General features: G+C 37.1%; 1 protein-coding gene across 3 annotated transcripts in view; it reads left to right on the forward strand.

Annotated features, from left to right (window-relative positions):
• Positions 1-25,466, forward strand: part of UBR5 (ubiquitin protein ligase E3 component n-recognin 5) — an 85,576-nt gene that overhangs the window by 46,313 nt on the left and 13,797 nt on the right. For 2 of the 3 annotated variants that reach the window (XM_040087444.1, XM_040087457.2), the window contains exons 17-41: positions 4,509-4,652; positions 4,750-4,861; positions 5,059-5,213; positions 6,045-6,242; positions 7,355-7,565; positions 11,359-11,485; positions 12,409-12,560; positions 12,960-13,055; positions 13,471-13,594; positions 13,882-13,979; positions 14,770-14,918; positions 15,346-15,437; positions 16,364-16,510; positions 16,609-16,727; positions 16,822-16,948; positions 17,046-17,175; positions 17,399-17,559; positions 18,059-18,298; positions 18,450-18,573; positions 19,159-19,270; positions 20,243-20,374; positions 21,016-21,273; positions 21,617-21,885; positions 23,957-24,168; positions 24,526-24,756. In XM_040087444.1, the coding sequence (XP_039943378.1) occupies positions 4,509-4,652; positions 4,750-4,861; positions 5,059-5,213; positions 6,045-6,242; positions 7,355-7,565; positions 11,359-11,485; positions 12,409-12,560; positions 12,960-13,055; positions 13,471-13,594; positions 13,882-13,979; positions 14,770-14,918; positions 15,346-15,437; positions 16,364-16,510; positions 16,609-16,727; positions 16,822-16,948; positions 17,046-17,175; positions 17,399-17,559; positions 18,059-18,298; positions 18,450-18,573; positions 19,159-19,270; positions 20,243-20,374; positions 21,016-21,273; positions 21,617-21,885; positions 23,957-24,168; positions 24,526-24,756 (3,920 nt within the window). Of the gene's footprint in view, positions 1-4,508; positions 4,653-4,749; positions 4,862-5,058; positions 5,214-6,044; positions 6,243-7,354; positions 7,566-8,192; positions 8,238-11,358; positions 11,486-12,408; positions 12,561-12,959; positions 13,056-13,470; positions 13,595-13,881; positions 13,980-14,769; positions 14,919-15,345; positions 15,438-16,363; positions 16,511-16,608; positions 16,728-16,821; positions 16,949-17,045; positions 17,176-17,398; positions 17,560-18,058; positions 18,299-18,449; positions 18,574-19,158; positions 19,271-20,242; positions 20,375-21,015; positions 21,274-21,616; positions 21,886-23,956; positions 24,169-24,525; positions 24,757-25,466 lie in introns of all 3 variants that reach the window. The other variant, XM_040087422.1, reaches the window with a different exon arrangement.

A 25,466-nucleotide genomic window follows, 5' to 3' on the forward strand; every position in this document is an offset into this window, starting at 1 on the left:
TTGTGGAACATGTGAATACTTGTGTATCTTTGAGAAATACACCATTTGGTAATTTGGTGGATATTTTTTTGGGCACAACATGAAGTCAATTGCACTAAACTAATTGATTTCTGAGGCCAAAAATCGTGCTTTATGTAATGATTTAGATTTGAAGGAGTAAGAGGAATAAAGCAATTATTTTTGTCCTTTTACCTGCAAGAGTATCTGGAAGTTTGAACATTTATATTCTTTAAAATAAAATGAATAAGGTGTGGTAGCCATGAGTTTCTGTCAAAATGTTTAGCACCTTTTAAAAATTTTAATATAATTCTTTGTTTTACACACACAAAAAAAATTCACTTAGTCTTCAGGAGGTGGAATTTAGAGATAAGAAAGGAAGGGGTTCAGATTTACTGATGTGCAGCCAGTGTTCCTAAAATGGTTTTGTTTCTAGAAATTTTATGTCCCCATGCTTTTGGATGTATGCAGCAGCTTCATGGTGTCTCTAAAAAAAGTTTCTTTAAAATCCTTCTGCAACCCCTGTTATGTTCTGTGGAATGGTGGGCAGGTAGAAGGTGTTGACTTCTAAGGTACCTCTGTCTCTCTGGGCACTTAGTTGATTATGTAACAGCTCTCCCCTGAGTGCTACATCCAAGATGAGTGTTTGTGATCATTCTGATATCAGTAGATCGTGCAACCTGCATTTTACATGTTGCTTTTTAAGTGTGGATTTCATATGGTGTCAAAGCAGTGAATGACCAGAGAGTGTAACGAGAGTGCAAAGTTCTTACACTGGGGTGGTCTTGAAAGAAATTAAGAATGCATGTCTGCTAGATACACTCTTGTAGTTAGTCACCTCCTTGCTCCTTGGAATTTATTACCTTGTAATCTCATTTCAATTTAAATCCTTCATGCCTTGGAACAAAATTGAGTCTTTATTCCTCCACGTCTGTCACTAGATGGAAGAGGTAATCATTCCAGGATTATCTACCTAATGGAAGACTGATGGAATGAAATAGCCTGGCACTTCCCCCATGTCTTGTCTATGTTGGTGAGAAGTCTGATGGAGTGTTCTTTTAGTGCTGTTGAGAAAAGTTATGGGCTGAAATAAGCCTTTGTTACTGCTCCCTGGTAGAGGGATAAAAGCTTTTTTCTGTTGCTCCCATGCGCTTTGGGATACTCTACTTAACCACATTAGCTTCTGGATCTCTTCTGAAATGTCTTAAATGGTGTCTGAAACCATGGCTAGAACAGAGGGATGGGGAACCTGGGCTGGAGCTGCTTTTTTCTGCTTTGGCAGCTGCGGTTCGTTTTGGTCTGAGGCTTTCCATTGGCAGTGTCCAAGGCCTCCCCAAACTGCTTCTGGTCATCAAAGTTATCCTCAACCAGGTGAGAATCCTGTGTATTACCAGTTTTGCAGTTCCTACACCCAGAAAGCCTATCAGCTCCAAGGAATTTTGTAAAACATAAATTTAGATTGAGTAGTTTGTTCTTACTTTGTATTGCATTATTTCAGTCAGTCACTTTAACTTGGTTTTTTTCCTTTGATTCCTGTCTGAGATTGAAGCTTTCCAGTGAGAAAGATAAATTGAAAAAAGCTCAGACTGGATCTTGCCGTAGAAGAGTTACTCACTCCCTGTTAGGACTCTGTTTGTAATCTTTCAAAGTCGAGTGGTTTTTTGTGTCAGTGTCAGTATTTCTTTGAGTGTTCATTCTACCTTTGGGATAGAGATAGAAGCCTTTTCTGTAATGTTAAAATTTCTTCCATTTCAAAAAGAAGACTGGATAGGAAGTAAAAACAATTATTTTCCCTGGTCTTCTGCTGCTGTGTTTTGAGAAAGAATGTAGTAATTCTGGAGAGGGAAAGTTTCAATGTTTTCCAGTGACATTCTGGTGTTAGGGACTGAGTTGATAGTAAGGATAAAGGAGTTAACAACTGTGTTCATCTTTTAGTTTCTCAAATAACATTTTTTTATTCCACTAAAAAGACCAGGTGTCATTATCTTGTAGCTGAAAATGCGCTAAAAAGGTATTCTGCTTTTCAGAAAAAAATCTTTAATTTTCTGTTTGGTTGCTTGCTTTTTGCATTCAATTCATTCTCTTAATTAAGTCCTAGTAAGGCACATATTGTATATGTAGTTATGTAAAATGCTTGTTTCTAATTTCTGAAACTTTTGTGTTAGCTGTATCAGCAGTACATTAGTTCTGTAAACTAAAGCATCTCAATCCTTTAAGTTTTTGCATTTTATTTTTGTAATGAGTTTTTCAATTATCTCAGAATTACATAAATTCATTTAAAGAGGAATGTTTATGTTGCATATTTATCTTGTTTATTGCTGGCTCATTGTGCCACATCTTTACTTTGGAGCTTTCTATGGACAGTTACTATCAAATGCTTCACTCAAGCTCATTGCTCACTACATCAGGGTATAGTTTTGTTTTCTTTCTGTGACAGCTGTACTAGTAATTTTAACTGAAGAGCTGATTTTAGTTTGAAGAGGTGATTATCTTCTTAGCAAAATCTTAATGAGCATGTTTTCCAGTTTTTAAAGATACATGGTTTTCCTTGAGAATGGGAAAGAAAAAACATTTGTCATGTGGATGCCATAAGACTTCCGTCACTTAAAACCTGTCATCATTTCTCTGAACACATCAGAAGTGATATAAGTGAGAAATGATGTAGTTGATAACACTAAGAGAAGCCAGAAAGCATGCAGTAAAAACCTTTTTATTATGGCGATAGAATATGTTAAAGATTGGGGAATTGTATCTTTTCGCACGCTTCCATCAGAAAGCAGCTCAAGTTTATAAAGTTCTTGTAGCAACATTTGGTAATTTAAGAAAAAAGAAAAAGATCCTATATGTTGGACTAGAAGCTCTGATTGAAGCACAGTCATGTGATTACAGGCTTATAAATTAGTCTGATTATCTCAGAAACATCTAAATGTACATGGAATAAACTTTTTTTGCTAAACCACAGTTTTCATCTAGAGAGTTGGCTTGCCAATCTCATAGAAATCTGTCTTTGTATAATCCAGATGATGGTTAATATTTATGAATCTTTTGACTAGGTCTGAATTTTGAAATGTTTGGGTAGTGTTCTTGCTGCTATCAGTGATGCTCTACTACTAGAACCTGTAATTCTGCTTCTAGAGTGAAGTTTCAGCATATAGGGTGCAACTGCTGTAATTCTCTCCACAGTAATCTTTGTTACAAAAAGAAGTCTGCTAATGCTTTAAGGTTTGTCAATACATAATTTTGTCTAGTGCACTTGATAGGCTGCACTTAGGTAGAGAAATTGGGAGAAAACATGAAAGTGCCTGAATTTTTCTTACATACAGTATATTGAAACTTTGAGATGTGTTTTTTATTATTGGACACCTTTTAGATAAAGTAGGTTACCTCTAGACCTTTGTTTGTTAAGCACTTTCTGTGTAGAAACTGTTGAGAATTTAGGGCTCATTAAAAGCTGATGGTTGCTTATATCTAGTTTTGATCAAGACTGCGAGCATACAGAGTTCTTATTACTGTTCATGATTAAAACGTTGTCTGTTCTTTCCCCACCCCCTTCTGCCTTAACTTTGTTTTAATTTTGAATAAAATTAAAAGCTGGAAATTCAAAGTGCCTTTCTGTTTGGTGATAGCACAAGAAGTTCCTGTATCAAGGAGGACTGTTTTGACAGTTCTGATTAGATGTGGATGGCAGCAACTCCGGAGGGTCTTAGAAATGCCCGTGTCAGTGTAGGGTTGAATAGCTTCTGTTTCTTTGGGGACCAGAGAAGGACAGACAGACAGACAGACAGACAGACACACACACACACACACACACGAAGAACATGTGGACACTCCTGACTGTATCCTTCGGTCCTAAGTGCTGAGTGGAGAACTTGATCATTGAACAGTGCAGAACAAGTACTGGACTCTTAAACTAACAGGTCTTTTTTCCACTGTGTACAGTCCTGTTGAGGAAAGAGCACTGAAAATTTTCAGGTGGAGCCAAAAAAAGTTTTTTCCTTTATCTTGTAGTATAAGAGCTAATGGACGCTTACAGAAGGAGACTCAGTGTAGACTTTGTTGTTGTTGAATTGTTGGCTAATGTTTGGAATTCATTGCCACAAGAATAGTGTTTGTTTCCAAAAAGGGATTGCACAAATTAATGAGAGAAAGGTCTATCCAGGCTATTAAACATGAAGTTGTCCTGCTGTTTCCAGGAGATGGAAGTTGGAAAGAGACCAGAGGAGTAGCAGCAGGAGCTTCTCTAGTCACTTAATGTTGGCTCCTGTAGGATGTAAGAAGCTGAAATGGAGGGACCTTTGATATGATTCAGGATGCTTATGAAGTCATTAGGAAATCCAAGTTTTTCAAATTTCAGTGATTTTAGCAAAATGACAAAGCTAATGACCAAAAGCTATACAATTTTATCACTGGATATTGTAAAATTTTTCCTTTCCCTGAAAAAGGTGTAGTTTATTTTGAAGCAAATCAGTTTCTGTTCAGCCTTTTGATAAAACTCTGTGTTCTGCGTGTAGGTGCTAAAAGTGGATGGTGCGTACGTTGCTGTGAAATTTCCAGGCACCTCCAATAACGCAAACTGTCAGAGCAGTTCTAATTCCGATCCTGATCCTTCTTCTCTCCTCCAAGACTGTAGGCTGCTCAGAATAGATGAACTGCAGGTATGTGTTTGTGAAATATGGAGTAAACAATCAGTATTTTGAAGTGTCAGCACTCTGTGTGCTTAATTACAGCCTAAAATTTTACATCTGTTTTCAGGTCGTAAAAACTGGTGGAACTCCAAAAGTTCCTGACTGTTTCCAAAGAACACCCAAAAAGCTGTGTATTCCTGAAAAAACAGAGATCCTAGCAGTAAATGTAGATTCAAAAGGTAAGTAGGACTTACCCCATGTGTCCATATCTGTTGGTCCCTTTATTACCTGTGTCTCATCCAAGTGAAAAACACCTGCTTTCAGAACGACATCAACAGGTGTTTCCATTGATATCAGTAATTTCTTTCAAGTGCTTTAGTTAGACTGGATGCCATCCATAAAACACATTAACTTTTTTCTTCATGTGTCTTTGAAGGAGTGCATGCTGTTCTGAAAACTGGGAACTGGGTTCGATACTGCATATTTGACCTTGCCACAGGAAAGGCTGAACAGGAAAATAATTTCCCTACTAGCAGCATTGCATTCCTGGGTCAGAATGAGAGAAGTGTTGCTATTTTTACAGCTGGACAGGTTTGTGCTTTTGTGTCTTAATCATTTAACCTCACTGCACTTCACTTCTGTCATCTTTGGTACAGCCATGAGATGGTACAGCCTTCTGTAAGCCTTTTCCAAAACCTGGCAAAGAAATAGTTTTTCAAATAGATTATGAAAAACTTGCTGCTACCCTTAATATTTTGATGGCACAAAGGGAATAGCAGTCAACTTAATTAAGCATATCTTACTTAAACTATACCTTGAATGTAAAAAAGGGGGAGGAAAGGTGACAGAATTGTTTTTGGATTAGTATTAACTTGTTATCTAGCTGCATTTTGGAATGTGATCTAGCTATATTTTGGAACGGGGTCAGATATAAATCCACTCCTGCGAATAAATGGAACTATTAACCAAAAAAATTATTCTGTAATTGACTGAAAGTACAGATTCACTAAAAATTATTGAGGTTTTGTGCAACTCTTCCACTAATGTGGTATACTTTGTTTAGGATAACTTTTTTTGCAAAATAATTGAATTTGAACGTTTCGTTTCAATATATTCAACTTCACTTGGAGCATTTAAGTAATCTAAAAGTACAGATACTATTTGTTTCACTGGTAATGTTAGTTAATGAATAAGGAAGATACTTTTAGTAATATTTATCATGTTAAGCACATTTCAGGCATTTGCAAAAGGGAATTTCTTATCTTATGTTGCACCACTTGTAATGATAGGAGTCAGTGACATAAATGAGAATCTTGGGTAAACTGTTACAATTGTTGGCAGTCAAGAACTGGACCTTTTGGGAAGGATAATATTAATAAATTGTGGAGACTTAATAATGAAACTTGTTTTCCCCAAATGTAGGAATCACCTATTATTCTTAGAGATGGAAATGGTACAATCTATCCAATGGCAAAAGATTGTATGGGTGGGATACGAGACCCTGACTGGCTTGATCTTCCACCTATTAGTAGTCTTGGAATGGGTGTTCATTCCTTAACAAATCTTCCTGCTAACTCGACCATCAAAAAGAAAGCTGCTATTATCATTATGGCTGTTGAGGTAAAATACTTTCTCTGCTACCAAATTACATGCTTTTTTTTTTCCTCTTGCTTTTTTTATAAACTTATGCTTGAAGCAGCTTCACGTTTAGATACTGATTTGTATTTTCACTATTAGAAATAAACTAATTTCAACTGAAGATTATCTTAGAAACACGAAAATACCAACAATTTGCCTTTTTGGGCAGTGCATGACTTCTGTATCAGGCTTCTAGTTAGTAAGGTTTTTTAGGCATTGATTTTGAAAAGGTTACCTTTTCATGTCTACTAACATTGTGCAATTTCATTTGTCTCATGGGTGCACAGTTTTGTTCAGGGATCCGACAACTTGTTTTGGTTGGATCCCTGAGAATGCAATATTTTTTTTCTTTTTATTATTTTTTTTTAAATTATCTATTTGGAGCATACATTAGAAAACTAGGAGAGGAAAGTGAAGGTTTTTTCACTTGAATCACCTGTAGATTTCTGTCCTCATCAGTGCTGTTGTGTGAGTAGTTCTGCTGTGAATTTGTATGTCATATTTGTAAAATCTTGTCAGTAATTTGTTAGCTCTGCTGTGTGTTCTGCTGCCACCCGGAGGTACTGTGTACCTGTTAGACTGAGATTGATTTCACAGTGAAGCAGTATTCCATCACTATGGAAAAACTGGTTATGTATGGGGTGAACCTCCCAGACCTTCAACAGCTTCCAATCATTCACTTCCCAGCACATAAATCACTTGTTTAGAAGGAACTAAGTTAGAAGTCGTTCCTGTAGATCCTCAGGCTTTTTCAGTTGTATCACCTTTCCCACATTACATGGAGCTATGAAATGGAAGTAATAAATCTTAAGAATCCAACTGTGAAGCCAAAGGAATGCTTTGGTGAGCCTGATGGCTTCTGCTGCTCTGTTCCTTTTGTTTGTCTGTGCCTGAATGCACACAACTGTTTTTAACAGTGCTATAATTGAGATGATGCATATTCTGAACAGCTCTTGCAGTAACTTCCAGCCAGTGCTGGAGATGAAGAGCTTCTTATTAATTTCAAAATTAGAAGAAAATTAGAAGTATTTATGGAGCTTATATCTACCTTTTGTGCTTTCTATTTCTAAAATATTTTATTATTTTGAGTACAGAAACAAACATTGATGCAGCACATTCTTCGATGTGACTACGAGGCTTGCAGACAATACCTGATGAATCTTGAACAAGCAGTTGTCTTGGATCAGAATCCACAAATGCTGCAGACATTCCTTGGCCACAGATGTGATGGAAACCGTAATATTCTGCATGCTTGTGTGTCTGTGTGCTTTCCAACCAGCAACAAGGAAACAAAAGAGGAAGAGGGTGAGTTCAACTATATAATGAAAATAATTTGAAAAAAATATTTTCATGCAGTTTTCAAGAAAATATGAAATAAAGGCTGCATTCTTCATATAGGGTATATTAAAATTTAGCACCTAAAATGTGCCCTTGCCTTTCAAAGGTGCTGAGATAACATTTTTATTACTCTCATAAGGTTTTATGAGAATTTTATAAGAATTCAGTAATTAAGAGCACTAAGCTACTTTTATTCATTGTAAAAACTTTTGACATTCACACAGTAATTTTAGATGAAAAAAGTATTTTTCTACCTTTATATCACTAGTATCCCCTTTATATCAATAGTAACATTTATGAGAAACTGTATTTATAATTCTGAAGTGTTCTGTTAATACTTTCAGTTAGAAATGCTACTTGGCATTGATACGTATTAAGAAATGTGGAAGAATGACCTATTATTGCCAGTTACTGACACCATTTAAAAATGTCTGTTAAATACTATTATGTAAAAAAGCATGTTAACAGAACAAGGTTGCTAAGTCAAGCACTCAAAAATTAAGGAATGGCAGAATTAAGTTTACCCATGTGCTGTACACGGGTATGCATTGTGAAATGGTCTTTAATTACACCGTCATACTATTTTTTCCACAGGACTACCTCATTCAGTGCACAAGATGGACGGTGCTCACCGAATGGGTAGCTATTCAATATTTCTTTTTATCCTCATCATTCAGTGTGTGGCCCCATTCCTTAGTCTTGCACACCATACAAACCCTGCACTGAATAACGAATGAACTTCCTTGTGGGATTTTTGTATGGTGCAGTAATTGAATTTTAGTCATTTATGGATCTTAATTGTTCCTCATATCCCTGTTTATAGAATGGGGTAATGTGCAGCTTTCTTATCTCTTGCTTGGAGTTTTGTTATAGTTTGAAGTTTTTCTGTATTCAAAGCTGTTAACTAATTTTGAGCGTTCTGTTTGAGAAGCCTAGGGCCTGATTTTGAGTAGGTGTTACTTCAAAACACTGAACTCTAGAACTGGATTAATCATAGTGTTAGTTGTGCTGTGAATGTTAATGATTTCTGTGAGTCAGGCACCTTTTAGGTGTCCAGAAATGAGTACAATGTATCACGTTCACCTGTAAAAACCTGTTTCACAAAGTTCTTTGTGCTGATAGATGTGCCAGAAATAGGTTCCAGCAGTCCAAAGCGATGTTCAGTGGCATTAAGCACAACACAATGTTTCCACTTCTTCTTCCCAAGCTGTTGCTGCCGTACTACACCTCCCTAATGTTGCAGCAAACAAGGCATAAGCATCCTGCTCTCTGTACAACCCTTCATCTTCAGTGTGTCGTCCATCCTGTGCACTGATTGAGGCAGGAGTCTTGTTGCTGGGTGCAGGGCGCTGGGGTGACAAAACAATCTAAAGCAAAAAACCCAAACCAAAATAAATAAACAACACCTAACTGTGTAACTGAAGATTGTGCTACTATAAGCACGTAAGGAAGCTGAAAAAAGGATGCATAGGCAAATTTAATCTGACTTTTCCTAATTTGAGTGCTTGTCTTTGCAACCTTGACAGTTTTTTCAGTAACTTCATTTGGATGTAATTTAACTTTGTGAAAAGTAAAAAACATGAACCTGATAGACTTGTAACACTCCTCTGCCTCTCTCTTTTTCCGTCATAAAACTTGTCCTTGAAGGAGATTCATATCTTTAGATTCAGGTCACATTTAGCTTCCACTGTCAGTGATGGAGATTAGGACATGCTTATTTTCTGTTTATCATCTGGAGGGCAGCAATGGCTTATGTTACTGTCTGTGAGGTACATGGTTGTCTCTTAAACTGTAAACAAGGTTTAGATTTAGAAGTAAAGGCTTCAATTCCAGACACCGATATGATGTTTCTTAACAATTTCAGAATGTAGTGCCACTTCCCAGCTCGTACCTGCTTGAGATTCTTCACTCTTGTTCATACAGATTTCTTTTTTAAATGCCAGAAAGGAAATGTTGAGGGCAGGGATAGCTATTTTTTCTTCCTCTTCCCCTCTCTCTCTTCTCTTCTCACATCCTGTGCTTAGTTTTGCTATAGCTCCTGCAGTGTTGGATAAATGATACAGAAATTGCAGAAGTGGTCCCAGACCTGCGAACTTGTGGGAAGGCTGCTCTGTTTCTGTGAATTGGTATCTCCTCAGTCTTGCCAATAGAAGGGGTCTTGGGAAAAGCATATCTGAAAGAAATGTCCAAAGCATGTGAAATCATTATAAAGTTGTGATACTAAATTTCAGCTAACACATAAAAACTGAGGGGTTTTGCCTGGAGAACAGATTTCATTAGACAGTAGAACAGCAAATCACCCATTAGACCCAAAGCATGTACAAATGATGGTTCTCTGAAAACAGACACTCACTTTGTAAGTGGACCAGTGAAAATTCAGTTACAGATTACTTTCTCCAGAGCAGGTGAAACCTCTGCTGCAGAGAATGGTTGTATTGCTTGAGGGATGACTCTCAAGAGCTGTGACCCCTTGTGTGAGGGGTCCAGAAATGATGGGTCATGAGTTACGAGAGCTAGTGGGTGTGAGAAAGGAGTACTGCACAAATACAATGGCAACTCACTGACAGCTACAAATCAACTTGTAGCTAGGGACACAAGTAGTATTCTCTCACTGCTAGCTGTTTAATAGTTGTCTGCTTTGGGTAGTTGGTGATCTTTTTCTAAGAAGCCTGCACATGCTTGTGAACAAGCAAAACCTAGGATCTCTTTTACTTAGGGTAGTGATGAGTAGAAATATTTAAAGAATAAACTTACTGTAACAGCTGACACACACCGTCAGATTACCTTGTTCTTTCATTCTTTGAATGAAGGGTATTAATAGTACTTTCCCCTTAAAAAAATTTAAAAAAAGGAAAAAAAAAAAAAGGAAAAAAGAGAAAAGAGGGAACTGTCCAGGCCTTAATACTGTCACTGGTGAAACAAGTGTGCAGAGAATGGTGACTCTCAGTTTGAAAAGCCTTTGAATGGAAAGTGAGCACTAGCCTTCATAACTTTGATACATGTCCTGAAAGAATGATCAGAGTCACTTTAAATAAATACTTTTCTTTATTCAGAAATACTCCTTTTCCATCTAGTTCCTACCAAAAACTGTTGTTTTTTTGTTTTTGTTTTTGTTTTTTTAAATAATGTTCTCTATCTCACTTTAATATTCTGTATCTCACTTGACCTCATTATGACTAGAACCTGTAGGTGTTGAGGTGCTTAGGGTTGTAGATGTTAGAAGAAATACTAGTTCTTTCTGATGTAAACTGATTGTACTGCCTTCTTATACTCCAAACATAGTTCTTCTATGCATGTTCGTACCTAGAGTGTGTATATTACAAATCCACACATTTGCATTGTTCATGGATGCTCATTATGAAGTGTGGTTTGTTTTCTTGTTCTCCTAGTCTGATGTTTTGGTGTTGGTTGTTTTGGTGATTTTATTTGTTTGTTTTTGTGTGGGTTTTTTTCCTTCCTTGTTATTTTTTGTTTGTGTTTGTTTTGTTTTGCTTGGTTTTTATCATTGGTTTTGAAGCCTTGACTCAGCAAGTGTCTGGAATTGGCTACATGATAGGACCTTGTCTGTTGATGATACTGAAAGCTTGTACAGAATCATTATTAAACGCATCCAAAATAAAAATTTGTATATGATCCTAGTCTATCTCTATAAATGTAAAAAAAAATAATTAAAAAAATTAGTGATGTTCCATATTTTACACTCCTTTCTTAAAATTTTCTAAGTAAAATCTTAGCACTGATGCTTTTCTTAATTTTTCAGAAGCAGAGCGCTCTGAAAGGAACACGTTTGCTGAAAGGCTCTCAGCTGTGGAAGCTATTGCAAATGCAATCTCTGTTGTGTCAAGTAATGGTCCAGGAAATAGAGCAGGATCATCAAGCAGCAGGAGGTAAACTGAGTAATGCTTTCTTCTTGTTTTCTGTATGCTAATTTCTGTATTAACTACCATTTTGTTATTAATTCTTTCCTTTGGTCTAGTTTAAGAATGGGCCTCTGCTAGCTTAAAAATTGGATTTCACTTCTTTAAGCACCAAACTAGAGCTCTAGTGATTTTTTGAACCCTTGTTTGTGTGAGAACTAATGGTGGGATATTTGTAAACTAATCCTGTTTTCTGGGGTGATGCTTTGTCTCTCAGTTGTAAAGTGGAAATGTTCCTCCTTCTGTGGAAAGGGAATTTGAGGATAAGCTCTAGTGTTCTTTACCAAGAAGTTTTAGGTATCACAGAACTACAGCGATGGTGTCCAGGCTTATTTTAAGAGAATTCCTGAGGGGGTTGGTCACTTAAGCAGATGAATAACAGTAACACCAACATAACACCACTGGGGAAGAATTTAAGTTGATTCATTATTTTAAGCAGTTATTAAAAATAAATTCTATCAAGACCCATATTTTATCCTTTCATTAATCTCTTCTTGTAGTTAGATTTAAAAAAAAACCAGTAGCAACAAGAGCAAATTCTTGCAAGAGCTTAACACTCCTGGCAGTGAGCTTGGGCTAAAAAGAATGTCAAATAGCAGTAAAAATGCCTCTCAGCTGCTGCCTGCAAGAGACAGTGCTGTGGTGCCTAGGGATGTGTTCTGGCCTCTGGTCTGACTTGAAGCATTGCTTAGTGACTCCCCTTCCAAGGCTAAAACATTCTGGTGCAACAAAATGTAATAAGAAAAAAAAAAAAGTCTTGGCTCATTCTTATTTATGCTGAAATGAAATGGCGATAATAGGAGTTTGGTTTCCTTTTTCAGTGTGAGGTTTTTCTTAAATATGTTCTAATATAAATGAAAATGAGAGTATTTCTGCCTTGGTTTTGTATTTAGTTTGAGATTAAGGGAAATGATGAGAAGATCCTTGAGAGCTGCTGGATTGGGCAGACATGAAGCTGGTGCTTCATCAAGTGATCATCAGGACCCAGTTTCTCCACCAATAGCTCCTCCCAGCTGGGTTCCAGATCCTCCTGCCATGGATCCAGGTAAGTCTGCTCATATATCACGTTAGACTGTAGAAGGAGAGATTTGATAAAGAACCGATGGCTTTTAAGGTGAATAATAACTTATTTTAGTCTCACACTGAAATCTGTCTAACACCATTGAGGTAGCAAGTGTTCATGGAGATAACTTTAAGAGTTTACTGAAGACTTAACAGCTGTTTTTAAATCCAGTATGTATGTTTTTCATGCTGGTGTCAAACTCCTGGGAAGTCTGCTTTGTAATGCTGAGTTATATTACGGACCTAGGAATGTGGCCATTCTTGGGAAAGATTACCAGTTAAATGCAGAGAACCTGCAGTGTGTTAGACATTGCAGCAAGAGCATGTTGTTAGGGATGTTTTTATGTATTGATATACATCCTGCTGTTCTGTTTACTGAAAGATGGTGACATTGATTTTATCCTGGCCCCCGCTGTGGGATCTCTTACCACAGCAGCGACTGGCACCGGCCAAGGACCCAGCACCTCCACAATCCCAGGTGAGGACATCCTGCTTATTTGATTATGCTTTAGAACAAAAGTTGTCTCAAAAGCTGTCTTTGCTTGCACAGACTTTCTGCCTGTGAAAATGCCTCTTATCAGATGAAGATTGGATTGAAGCAGAATTTCTCAAGTGTGCAGAAAGTAAATGAAGCATCATACTATGTTTTATGTAAAAATATACATGGAGAGTGTCAAATACGTAAAACGGTGGTAATCAGCGTGAAATTGGGATTACCCTCTGTATTTCAAATATAATTTAGAACTGAAATTTAGGGTACTTCAATGAAGTATTGATGAAACCACTGAATAATCAAGTTAGCAATTATTCACCCCAGTGGATTACTTACTTTTAGCAGGTAGTCATTTTTTGAGGAAAAAAAGTTTCTCTGCAATTCTTTTTTCTTACTACAGGTCCTTCTACAGAACCCTCTGTAGTGGAATCGAAGGATCGGAAGGCAAATGCTCATTTCATACTGAAATTGCTGTGTGACAGTGTTGTTCTACAGCCTTATCTTCGAGAATTGCTGTCAGCTAAGTAAGGATTTTCATATGAGTTCTCCATATAGTTCGTAATGTTATATTACCTTAAATCAATTACATAGAAGCCTTTTTAAAAACGTTACATAAAGGCCTTTTGTGCCTGCCATCCTTTAAAAGTATGTCTGTTTCAGGGAAGTAAAATAAAAGAGTGCTTATTCACTCTGGTTTTTCTGTTTGCAAAAGATCAGTGGTGCTAAATTTTCATATATTTGCATCTTGTGTCTCCTGTTTTAATGAAAAAATTCAGTGTTTTAACTTGTCTGTTGGGGATTTTTTGTCTAGGGATGCAAGAGGCATGACACCATTTATGTCAGCAGTTAGTGGCCGGGCATATCCTGCTGCAATTACAATTCTAGAAACTGCACAGAAAATTGCTAAAGGTACAACAGTTTTAGTTATTGTTGGTGTGTGGTTTCCTTTTAAACTTCAGCATGTGTGCAGGGTCCTTATTAACACAGTAGATTGCTGCATGTTTTGGAAATTTTGCTATTATGGAGTATCCTTCTCTTTTGCAGTTCGTATATTGCAAGAGATTTCTATGAATATTATTGCTTTTGTGTTCTTTATAGTCTTTTTGGCATTTCATTGCTTTATAAACCAGTGGATTAAGGTACTGTTTTTTGGTAGCACAAATGTATCACATGAAACTTCTTTCTTGAAGTTGAAAAAAACCTGATATGATAGAGTGATATGCCAAGCTAGATGATCCTGTTCCTGAAAAGACTTAACATTCAAACAAATATTTTGTGACTCTCTTTTAATGTCGGTATTAAATATTTTAGGAGAAATACGTGAAATGGAATTTAGGGAAAAACTTAAGCACGTTAGACCTTGTCACACCACAGTTCTGTAGGACTTTAGGACAAAAACACTCCTTTTAAGAATATGCTCCATAATCCTTCAAAATGGTGATTTATTGAATTGATTTAAATATTAGTGAATTTAAGACTGGGGCAGAGATAAAGGGTGTGTTTTTCAGTCAGGAATTTGCAGTGTCTTCTATAAGAAATAATGTGACAAGCAGAGAATTTTCTCAAAAGCTGTAACAGGTTTTATTCAAGCTTCTATTTATGTATGAGATTTTGTAATGGCAAGCATCTGCCAAGAATGGATTCTTTTGGTGGATTTTTTGGGGGGGGTTGTTTTAACGCTGTTACTCTGTTATTTTAGCTGAAGCAACTTCCAGTGAAAAAGAAGATGATGTGTTTATGGGAATGGTTTGTCCTTCTGGCACAAATCCAGATGACTCTCCTTTGTATGTTTTGTGTTGTAATGATACATGCAGTTTTACCTGGACTGGTGCAGAACATATTAACCAAGTAAGCTTTTTTTTTTTTAAAGCAAATAGGAATGTGTTTCAACCATGTATTGTGTTAGTCTACTCACCTGATTTTCAAATTATTAATTGCATTGTTTAAATTACTGTAACTTTTAAGTCTGGTGTAGTTACTGCTTCCCCAAACTGCTCTGTAGTCTCAAAGCTGACTGTGTTCCTCACAACATGGTTGTTACTGGGTGTGGCTTTTCCCCTCTGGCTAACTTTGGCAAGAATTTTGATGGACATGGCTCTTTCAAAATACTCAATATTCTAAGTTAACAACTAAGTTCCACTTTCTAGAACTGACCTACTTTTAAGTTTAGGCATCAATTTAAACAAGTGCACTTTTATTGTAACCTGAAATAATGTGAAATTGCAAGCACTGTAAGGAAAAAACTATGCATAATATTTTTTCCCCCTTCTTTTAGGATATATTTGAATGCCGAACATGTGGCCTGTTGGAATCACTTTGTTGTTGCACAGAATGTGCAAGGGTGTGTCACAAAGGACATGACTGCAAGTAAGTATTGTGTTCCATTTCTTATAACTAAATAAGTATTTTGTGATTTCCTTTGTTTACTGATACTTAATAAAGTTTTTCGTTGTTTGAAGTGTTCCAAACGCAGAGAACAGAAGATTAATGAAATAATTTTGCATCTGCTCTAGAAGATTTATTTAATATGTCAGAATTGAAAGAGCAACCTGAAATGGTTTTGTAGTTTCCACTTTGTAGTATTTAGAGTAAGAATAATTCTCAAAGTGTGTAATATTGTGAGAACATTATATAAAATACTGTGTTTTTATTTTGGATGCCCTTCAGAGTTTTATGAATCCTGATGAAAGATCATTCTTGTGATTTTTTGGAAAGAAGTGTAGGATATTCATCTTTTAAAAATCATATATCTTTTAAAAACTGTAACAAAGGGAAAAATGAGCAAACAATGAAGAAGTCTCAGATCAGCCTGGCCCAAAGCTTTGAAGCTGCATGTGTTCTGTGCTGCTGTTACAGGGTGTAAAAGTTACAGCATTAATATCCTAGCTATAATTAGCTAGCAAATACAATTGCAAAGATATTCTCAGCACAGTAACAGTTACCGAGATTCTACTACATGTCATGAATATTTTCAACTTAACTTTCTTGGATGGAGGCTGTTTTAGGGAAGAATAAGTGATCTTGGATAGTTTTACTAAGGCATTATGAAAAGCTCTGTAGTGAAACTGCCCTCTTAAGATGAGTGTAGGAAACATGGATGATAAGCGTCAAGTGCTGCCACATATAAAATCTGTATTTCCCTTCTTTAGGCTGGGTTTTGGCATTTTGCTGCTATCAGAAACAAAAAACTTCAGAAGGAATCTAAGCATGTGCACCAACACCCTCAGGTCATGTGAAAAAGGTTTTGTATGTTACTGAACAGTGTTGCAGTTCACCTTTTCTGTTTCATGTAGGCTCAAACGAACATCCCCAACAGCCTATTGTGATTGCTGGGAGAAGTGCAAGTGTAAAACACTAATTGCTGGACAAAAGTCTGCTCGCCTTGATCTCCTTTACCGCCTGCTTACCACCACAAATCTTGTTACCATGCCAAATAGCAGGCAAGTTCATATTCGTGTTGCCTAAGGCAGAATTTTTAAAATTGTGTTGTAAATATATGTGGTATATTGTATTTCCACTAACAATTTTTTCATTACAGGGGAGAACATCTGCTGTTGTTTTTAGTACAGACAGTTGCCAGACAAACTGTAGAACACTGCCAATACAGACCGCCTAGAATCAGGGAGGATCGTAATCGTAAAACTGCAAATCCTGAAGGTGAGAGCTGTTTCAGTGAAATTAATGGCAAACTCCATGTTTCAGTACCTCCTCCTTATGCTTTTTTTGGGTTCCTTTTGTTTTGTCTCTCTAGATTCTGATATGCCTGATCATGATTTAGAACCTCCTCGTTTTGCCCAGCTAGCTCTGGAACGTGTGTTACAAGACTGGAATGCACTGAAGTCCATGATCATGTTTGGCTCCCAGGAAAATAAAGACCCGTGTGTATCTACACATAGTTGATGCAAAGTTTGATCTGATATTTGACACCTGCTGACGTACATAAATTTATTTCCTTTCTTTTTGTTTTTTTCCAAGTCTTAGTGCAAGCAGTAGGATAGGTCATCTTCTGCCTGAAGAGCAAGTTTACCTTAATCAGCAAAGTGGAACTATTCGTTTGGACTGTTTTACACACTGCCTTATTGTCAAATGTACAGCAGACATTTTGGTAAGCACTCTTAGCCATGTTTTACATAGGTTTTGTAAATAATATGATGTTATAAGGTATCTCGGGTAATGGGCTTGGAAACTAATTTGAAAGTAACTTCAAGTTGATCTTAGTTTTGTGAATTTGTACTCTTTTGACTGTGATCTCCCTTTAAGTGTTAATCTCTTGTTTAATGCTTCAAAATTACATGCAGCTAATGAGTTGTAATGGCCTCTTTCTTCAGCTGTTAGATACTTTGCTGGGGACTCTGGTAAAGGAGTTACAAAACAAGTATACGCCAGGACGCAGAGAAGAAGCTATTGCTGTTACAATGAGATTCCTGCGGTCTGTGGCAAGAGTGTTTGTCATTCTTAGTGTGGAGATGGCTTCCTCCAAAAAGAAAAAGTAAGTGGTGAAGAAGTGTGTTGATTGTGGTGGTTTTGCCTTTAAACTAAGGCATTTCTTACAAAATGAGTTGATAAAAATCAACAATGGGCAGAAACATCTGAATTAGTTTGTATTCTATAGACAGATTTGGAAAGATGCACAATAGCTCCTGGTATGTCATGTAACCTCTTAATGCAATACTTGTTAAGCTTACATGTTCATACCAAACCTTTTGTTTACAGTGTTAGAGGTTTTGGAAATAGGTTTTTAAACATGTTAAAATTACTGTGTATGGTTGTTGGTCAGTAATAGATTTAGATATCAGACCTTAATCTTGAATTACTGAATTATGTTTTTCACTGACTTGAATTATGTACATATTGTTTCTATACACGCAAATGGATGTATCTCTTAAAGATGATTTTTTGAGAAAAAATGAGGACGATTAATACTGTCGTGAAGTTTTTGGGGAAAAAGAGATGTATTTGACATTTACCTTTCTGTATTTTTCTCCCAGCAATTTTATTCCACAGCCAATTGGAAAATGTAAACGTGTATTCCAGGCATTATTGCCCTATGCTGTTGAAGAGTTGTGCAATGTAGCAGAATCTCTAATTATTCCAGTCAGGATGGGAATTGCACGTCCTACAGCACCTTTTACCCTTGCTAGCACTAGTATAGATGCCATGCAGGGAAGTGAGGAACTGTTTTCTGTGGAGCCTCTGCCACCCAGACCATCGTCTGACCAGTCTAGCAGGTAAAACCTGTTAAAGCTTACTATTGGTTGTTTTCAAAGACTTCTTAAAGGTGGTTTTATTTTGGAGTTTTTGTTAGCTTTCCATTAATGATATCCAGAGGTCCAAATCTACTTTTCCTGAGGATTTATTTTTATATATTTTTCTTTTAAGTTCTAGTCAATCTCAGTCATCCTACATAATAAGGAATCCTCAGCAAAGACGAATCAGCCAGTCACAACCAGTTCGTGGCAGGGATGAAGAACAAGATGATATTGTTTCAGCTGACGTAGAAGAGGTCAGTTTTCTTTTTTGTACTTGTTTTTTCTTCTCAATATGGCACACCTAATGCATTAGCCCATGCTTTGACATCTGAACCTGAAATCCATGCATCTGATTTGAAAAAGATGTTAAGCAGCACTTCATGAAATCTTACAGTGCTGTAAGCATTTTTAATAGACCTTTGTAATTGTTGTTTTCTATTTTATTTCTCCCTGTTAAAAAAGTTTTAAAGTCTTTCAGCACATGGCAGCTGTTATGTAGGTTCTGTTAGACAGCTAGAGGGTTTTTCAGCATGATACATCTTCAGTATTTAGAAGCTAATGATTAGTTTTTTAGTCAGTTTTATCCTTACAGCATTAAAATCTAATGTCCAAGGCTGTTTTATTTGTGTATGTGATTTTTTTTTTCCCACAACAGTATAAACTGTACAGCCATGCACAACTACTGTGGCTATAAGTTCATTTTTCATTCACGTCAGTTCAATTTTGAGGTCATCTGTCCAAAATATGTTTTTAAGTCAAACCTTGCACTCTGTTTTGGAAAATACATAGATTCTCTGATATTGAAGATAGTCTGGCATAATACTACAATCTCTTTCCAGGTTGAGGTGGTTGAGGGGGTGGCTGGTGAAGAAGACCACCATGATGAACAGGAAGAACATGGTGAAGAAAATGCTGAAGCAGAGGGACAGCATGATGAGCATGATGAGGATGGTATGTATAATGTACATCCTGCACATTTACTGCTTGAGTGAGAAAACTGTGCATCAAAAAGAAAAGCTTCCTTGGAGTCACCAGTAATAATGATTTGGGAGATTTGCATGAGTAGAGAGAATCCAAGGGTTCCAGACTGCTCATCTTACAGAAGGAGATGTGTAAAATTAGAGATAACATGTATTAGACAAGGACATGAAGTTTTTATATTCTTGGTTAACCTTTTGTATTTGCTACTGTAAAATGTTGATGGTTGGGCGAGTGTCTAACCACGACAATGGCAGATGTGTTCTCAAAAGCGATTTGAATCCTGGCAAGCTAGTTCTCAAATTAATCACAAGGTACTAAATTATGGTTCACTATTTTGTAGACATAATTAATCCTTTATGAAAATGTTTGAATTTAATATGGCTTGTCTTGCATTACTTAGTTTGGGATTACATGACCCAAAGCTATGATTTTAAAAAAAGTTATCTTCCTGTCTTTCTGACTGTACTTTGTGTTCCAGTCAATCCATTAACAGTACAGTGAATCTGTTTACTGATTCAGACATTTTTAAAGCTTGAAACTGGGGTAGAACCTGTATATTTAATTAGGATTTTTTTAAAGTTTTCAACTATTCCTTAAATACTAGTTGAAACAGCATATAGTAAATTGTCCTAGTGCATGTATATGAAGAGTTGTGGAATCTTTTGCCTGGAGTGACTTATTTTGAATCCTAAAAGCCTTTATTTTCACTGTGTGTTGAATGTACATGTACAGTGCAGAGTGAGAGCGGTGGCTAATTGCTGGAAAATAAGAAAACATGCTCCAGGTGTTGGGTGTCTGCATTGCTTTGATGACCCCCCTGCATATTCATTAACTTCTGCTGTAGTAGGAGTGTCTGGGGTTTGTTTCTGTCTTACGTGAATCACTACAGTAATTATAATTGTGTCTTCTAAACATGAGATGTTTTGTCCATTGCTTTCATAGGTAGTGATATGGAGTTGGATTTACTAGCTGCTGCTGAAACAGAAAGTGACAGTGAGAGTAACCACAGTAACCAGGACAATGCCAGTGGGCGCAGAAGTGTTGTCACTGCAGCTACTGCTGGGTCAGAAGCAGGTACACCACATTTTTTGGGGTCTAATTGAGCTGGTTAAATTTAGATAGTAGGAGTAAGCGTGCTTCTCCTTCCCCAGATTTCCTGTTTTTCCTTTGCTCTAATAGTGAGGTACTGAGCAGACTTTGTCCTTTTTTAAAGGAAATGCTTTAAGATGTGGCCTACATTTTTTGCACTTACGGAGCATCTGCACGTGTTAGAAATACTACCTTGGGCTCTTGTGTAGTGAAATGGAATGTTCTCACTTTTAAGTGTAGAAGGTTAAACCAATGGTTTATGGTTTAATTCTATACACAAAACCTGAGCAATCATTGTACAGGTTTTTGAGAGCAACTGCCTTACTGTCCAATTTGGAAACATAATTTTTAGAATTCTTTTCCTAGAGGTGGAATCAGTAAAGAATTTTTAAATCAAATTACTTCCTAATTTATATTTTGAAGCGTAAGTAATCATACTGCTTTTTCATTACTCCTGTGGAGAATTAGCAATATGTTATAAGGATAATTTATTGAACATTTTCAATAGTGGTATTTGAACCGTTTTTGTATTGTGTAGTTTCTCATGGAAGTCTACTATGCTGACATGATACATGTACAGGTGCACAGGTGTGGGGCTATCAGTTATTGCTTATTTTTCTCAATAGGAGCTAGCAGTGTTCCAGCGTTTTTTTCTGAAGATGACTCTCAATCAAATGATTCCAGTGACTCTGATAGCAGCAGCAGTCAGAGTGATGACATAGAGCAGGAGACCTTCATGCTTGATGAGCCTCTGGAGCGAACCACAAATAGCTCCCATGCCAACGGTGCTGCCCAGGCTCCCCGTTCGATGCAGTGGGCTGTGCGCAATACCCAAAACCAGAGGACTGCCAGCACAGCTCCCTCTAGTACGTCAACGCCAGCAGGCAAGTCTCAGTCAACTGCATGCATGAATGCCAGCTAGCTCTGGCTTTGTTCCTTCCTCTGTTTTTGTTTATTCTCTTAAGGATGAAATCTTATCTTTTAGTCATACTGCTGACCTACCTTGACTGTTCCAGTTCTTGTTTTGAATTTAAAAAAGGAAAAGATCTGTTGCAGTTAAGATCTGAATATGCTTACTGTAGCTAGTAATTATTTGCTGGTTACAGTTGTGGTGTCAGTAATATTTACAAGTTTATTTCTGTAAATCTTCATTAAATCAATCGTTACACAAATGACATAGCAAAGATTAAATAAGTTCATTAACGTCATCTCTTCTTTTATGTTTAGCAAGTTCAGCGGGCTTGATTTATATTGATCCCTCAAACCTGCGTCGGAGTGGTACCATCAGTACAAGTGCTGCAGCAGCTGCTGCAGCGCTTGAAGCCAGCAATGCAAGCAGCTATTTAACATCTGCAAGCAGCTTAGCAAGAGCATACAGTATTGTGATACGGCAGATATCTGACCTGATGGGTCTGATTCCCAAATACAATCACTTAGTATACTCTCAGATTCCAGCTGCAGTGAAGCTGACTTATCAAGATGCAGTTAATTTGCAGGTAAGAGCATGGAAATTTTTGTAGAGAAACATAATTTCAATACAGCTGGGGTTTTTTAGGTAAAATTATAGAATTGTTGACATTGAAAGTGACCTCTGCGTATTGGCTCGTCCAAATTTCTTTGAGGGTCAACAGGAACAGGCTGCTCTGGACTGTCTGGTGAGGTTTTGAGTATCTCCAAGGATGGAGATTCCACAGCTGCTCTGAATAATCTGTTAAATGTTTGACAGCTCTCACACTGAAAGAGGATTTTTCTTGAGTTTAAAGGGACTTACCAAGTATTTCAATTTGTACTTGTTGACACTTGTCCATTCACTGCATATCACTAAGAAGAGTGTGGCTTTCTTTACTCCATACCTTTTTATCAGGTATTAGTACACACTGTTAAGATCCTCCTCAGTTGGTTTCTCCTATCTAAAGTGTCCCAGCATTCTCAGCCTCCTCTTACGTTAAGAGAGAGTGTGGGCTAAAGTAACTATGATTACTTATTTCATTAAATTGATAGTATTTCATATATATAAATATTCTTTCAAAAAAGGACCTTTAGTTGATTTTGTTTAAACAATGGCACTGGTATGTAATTAATAGTTAAGTGAGAATTGACTAGGGATATCTGCTAGACATCTGTTGCCATATTCTATTTGACATGCACTGTTGAGTCTATATAAGAAGAAAGTTAGTAAGGGCTAAATAATTAAATGAGATAAAAGATTTGTACAGGTAAATGTACTGTTCACTGTCCTTTTCTTCCGGGGCAAGGTCGTACTTTCCATGTTATGCACATATTTTTTATAGAGTGCTTTCACATATTTTTTATAGAGTGCTTTTGACTGTCTGTTTTTAAAAGTTTATGTAAAATGCATCTGTAGAGAAAATACATGTCAGACAGCAGTCTTCTCCTTCATGTATAGACATTAGTTTCAGAGACTGACAAGGCAGGAGGGACTCCAGAGTGTTTGGAAAGTATGTATCAACCTGTACCTGGACACAGTGCATAGGGTAAAATTATATGTACTGAATTGAGTAAGATGTCGGCTGTCAGAATAACAGCTGCTGTGTGGGGAAAACAAGGGATGCTGTTTTCTGTTAGTGCTGTGTAGGGATGTGGAAACCTGCTGACAATATATTTACTTGTAATTGAGCCACATGGTATCTGTATGGATGTTTTCACAGTGTGATGGAAGCAAAATACTTCTGATTTGGGAGAGGAAGGTTAGATATTCTGGGATCAAACACTGGAGTAAACAAACAGGGAAAGAAATAAAGAGTGTGTAGTTTTATTATGGAGGAGGCTATAATAATTTTCTGTTCAGGAGATTCTTAAGGGGAAAAGTGAACTGGAGATCTGTCCAGCTGAGGTAGCAAGAGGTTTGCATTAGCACAGGAAAGCTGAACAGTGGAGGTTTCGTTTGGACACCAGAATGGGGTTGAGATCGCATTTTGTTCGTTCAGTGCATTAGAAGTGTGAAGGATGTTTTTGAAGAGTGGAATGCAGAGGAATGAGGAAAGCAGACTGATGTTGGATCAAAAAATCCAGCAGGTCAATGGCGTTAGCAGATGGCAAAAAAAGCAGGCTGCAGAGCCAGTGCTGTGAAGGAAACAGGTGCAGCAGAGATAGGCCCAGGAGGTGAGACTTGTATGCAGACATAGTTCTTGGTGCAGGTCTTAACTTCATTAACTTCATGGAGTAATTGACAAGGGGTGAAGAATGGTAAAAGATCTGGCTGATGAATTCCACAGCAGGATCAGGGCTGTTAAAGCTAAGACAAAGTCAGGAATTAAGCTGAAATAGCCAAGTTGTGTGCCCCTGGGAGATGCTGCGTGGTCATAAGGGGAAGAGATGCCCAAAAGAGAGAGACATGGTGAGAATGCTTTATAGATATCAAAGTGTTAAGTGATGAGAGCTGCATACCACCACAGTAAATCAGCAGTCTTGACAGAGCTTTCAGAAACCAGTGATCGGTAATTCTTGAGCCTGGTTTTCCAGCCTCTTTGTAGGGAATCAGGAAGATTGCATTCTTGTCATCTAGTTCTATTGTTTGCAAAACCAATTAAATCTCATTTTCTATAGAATTATGTGGAAGAAAAGCTTATTCCCACATGGAATTGGATGGTCAGTATCATGGACTCTACTGAAGCTCAGCTGCGTTACGGTTCAGCATTATCATCTGCTGGTGATCCTGGGCATCCAAATCATCCTCTCCATGCTTCTCAGAACTCAGCTAGAAGGGAAAGAATGACAGCCCGTGAGGAAGCCAGCTTGAGAACGCTTGAGGGAAGAAGGTATGAAAACAGTTTGATTACTGCGTGCAATATGAGTTATCAGTTTTATAGTCAAATCTTATTCACAGACATCTTAGGAATCTAATTTTGCAGAGCTGGAATGTGGTTACTGTTTTGATTTAAGTTGGTTTCCTGTGTTGTTACTACTATTTGTTTTATTTTGACATACTAGATTCATCTTGAGCATTAACTGTTTACAATGTACTGCATCTGAACTGCTTGTAGCTTGTTATCACTATTTTTCTGTGGAGTTCATTGAGATTTTACATCCAAATTTCAAATATAAGGCTTATTAATAAAGTATGTGTTCTCCTGTGATGCCTGATGTCCCTGTCTTCAATCCTTTTCCTTCACTAGACGTGCTACTTTACTCAGTGCCCGTCAGGGAATGATGTCAGCACGTGGTGATTTCCTGAACTACGCGCTGTCCTTGATGCGCTCTCACAACGATGAGCACTCGGATGTGCTTCCCGTTCTAGATGTCTGCTCACTAAAGCACGTAGCATATGTTTTTCAAGCCCTTATTTATTGGATTAAAGCAATGAATCAACAGACAACGTTGGATACTCCTCAGCTGGAAAGGAAAAGGTATTGAGGTTGACTCCTAGAAAAAAAAACTTTAAGTAAAAAAGAGTGAGCCCTTTGGTTTCAGTCATTGGCATTGTTCCTCAGCAGCTTATATAAATATATGCATTAATCTGTATGTCTGTGTGTGGGTGTGTGTAGTAACGTACATATTATAGAAAGGATTTCTATAATGGCATATAATGTACCTGTGTTTGATAAGCCTGTTGCAGTTCCGTGTTCACTTCTTTTTATGCTGTAATATTTTTTCTTACTGTTGAAACTTGAGTTGGATTTTTAACTACGTAATCTTGCCTCTAAAAGACATACTCAGGAGACAGTTTCTCAGTTAATGACATGAGACATGTATTTGACATGATAACTTACTTAGATATCTGTCAAACATGTTAGAGATGACATTGGAGATGGGCTCTGTGGTTTTGTTTTCCATTTGGTTATGTGCATTTAAGACTCACCTGATATTTAAAGCACAGTAGGGAAATCAATAGCTGAAAATGTCCTTGAGTTGAAAAACTGCTGTTTCAACTGTGGCATTTTACAAGGTGCATTTATTAATTTTTAAGATGTTTTAAGATTTCTTTTTATATTTTTTTCATTTCATAGGCTAATTAATGCTAATAGAAATGTCCACATGTTGGTAGTCTACAGCATCTGTTCTCATTTCTTACTAGGTTTTTAGGTACCCAAGCAGTCCTAGTCAGCAGTTAAATGCA

The sequence above is a fragment of the Hirundo rustica genome, chromosome 1, assembly GCF_015227805.2.
Source record: "Hirundo rustica isolate bHirRus1 chromosome 1, bHirRus1.pri.v3, whole genome shotgun sequence".
NCBI lineage: Eukaryota > Metazoa > Chordata > Aves > Passeriformes > Hirundinidae > Hirundo > Hirundo rustica.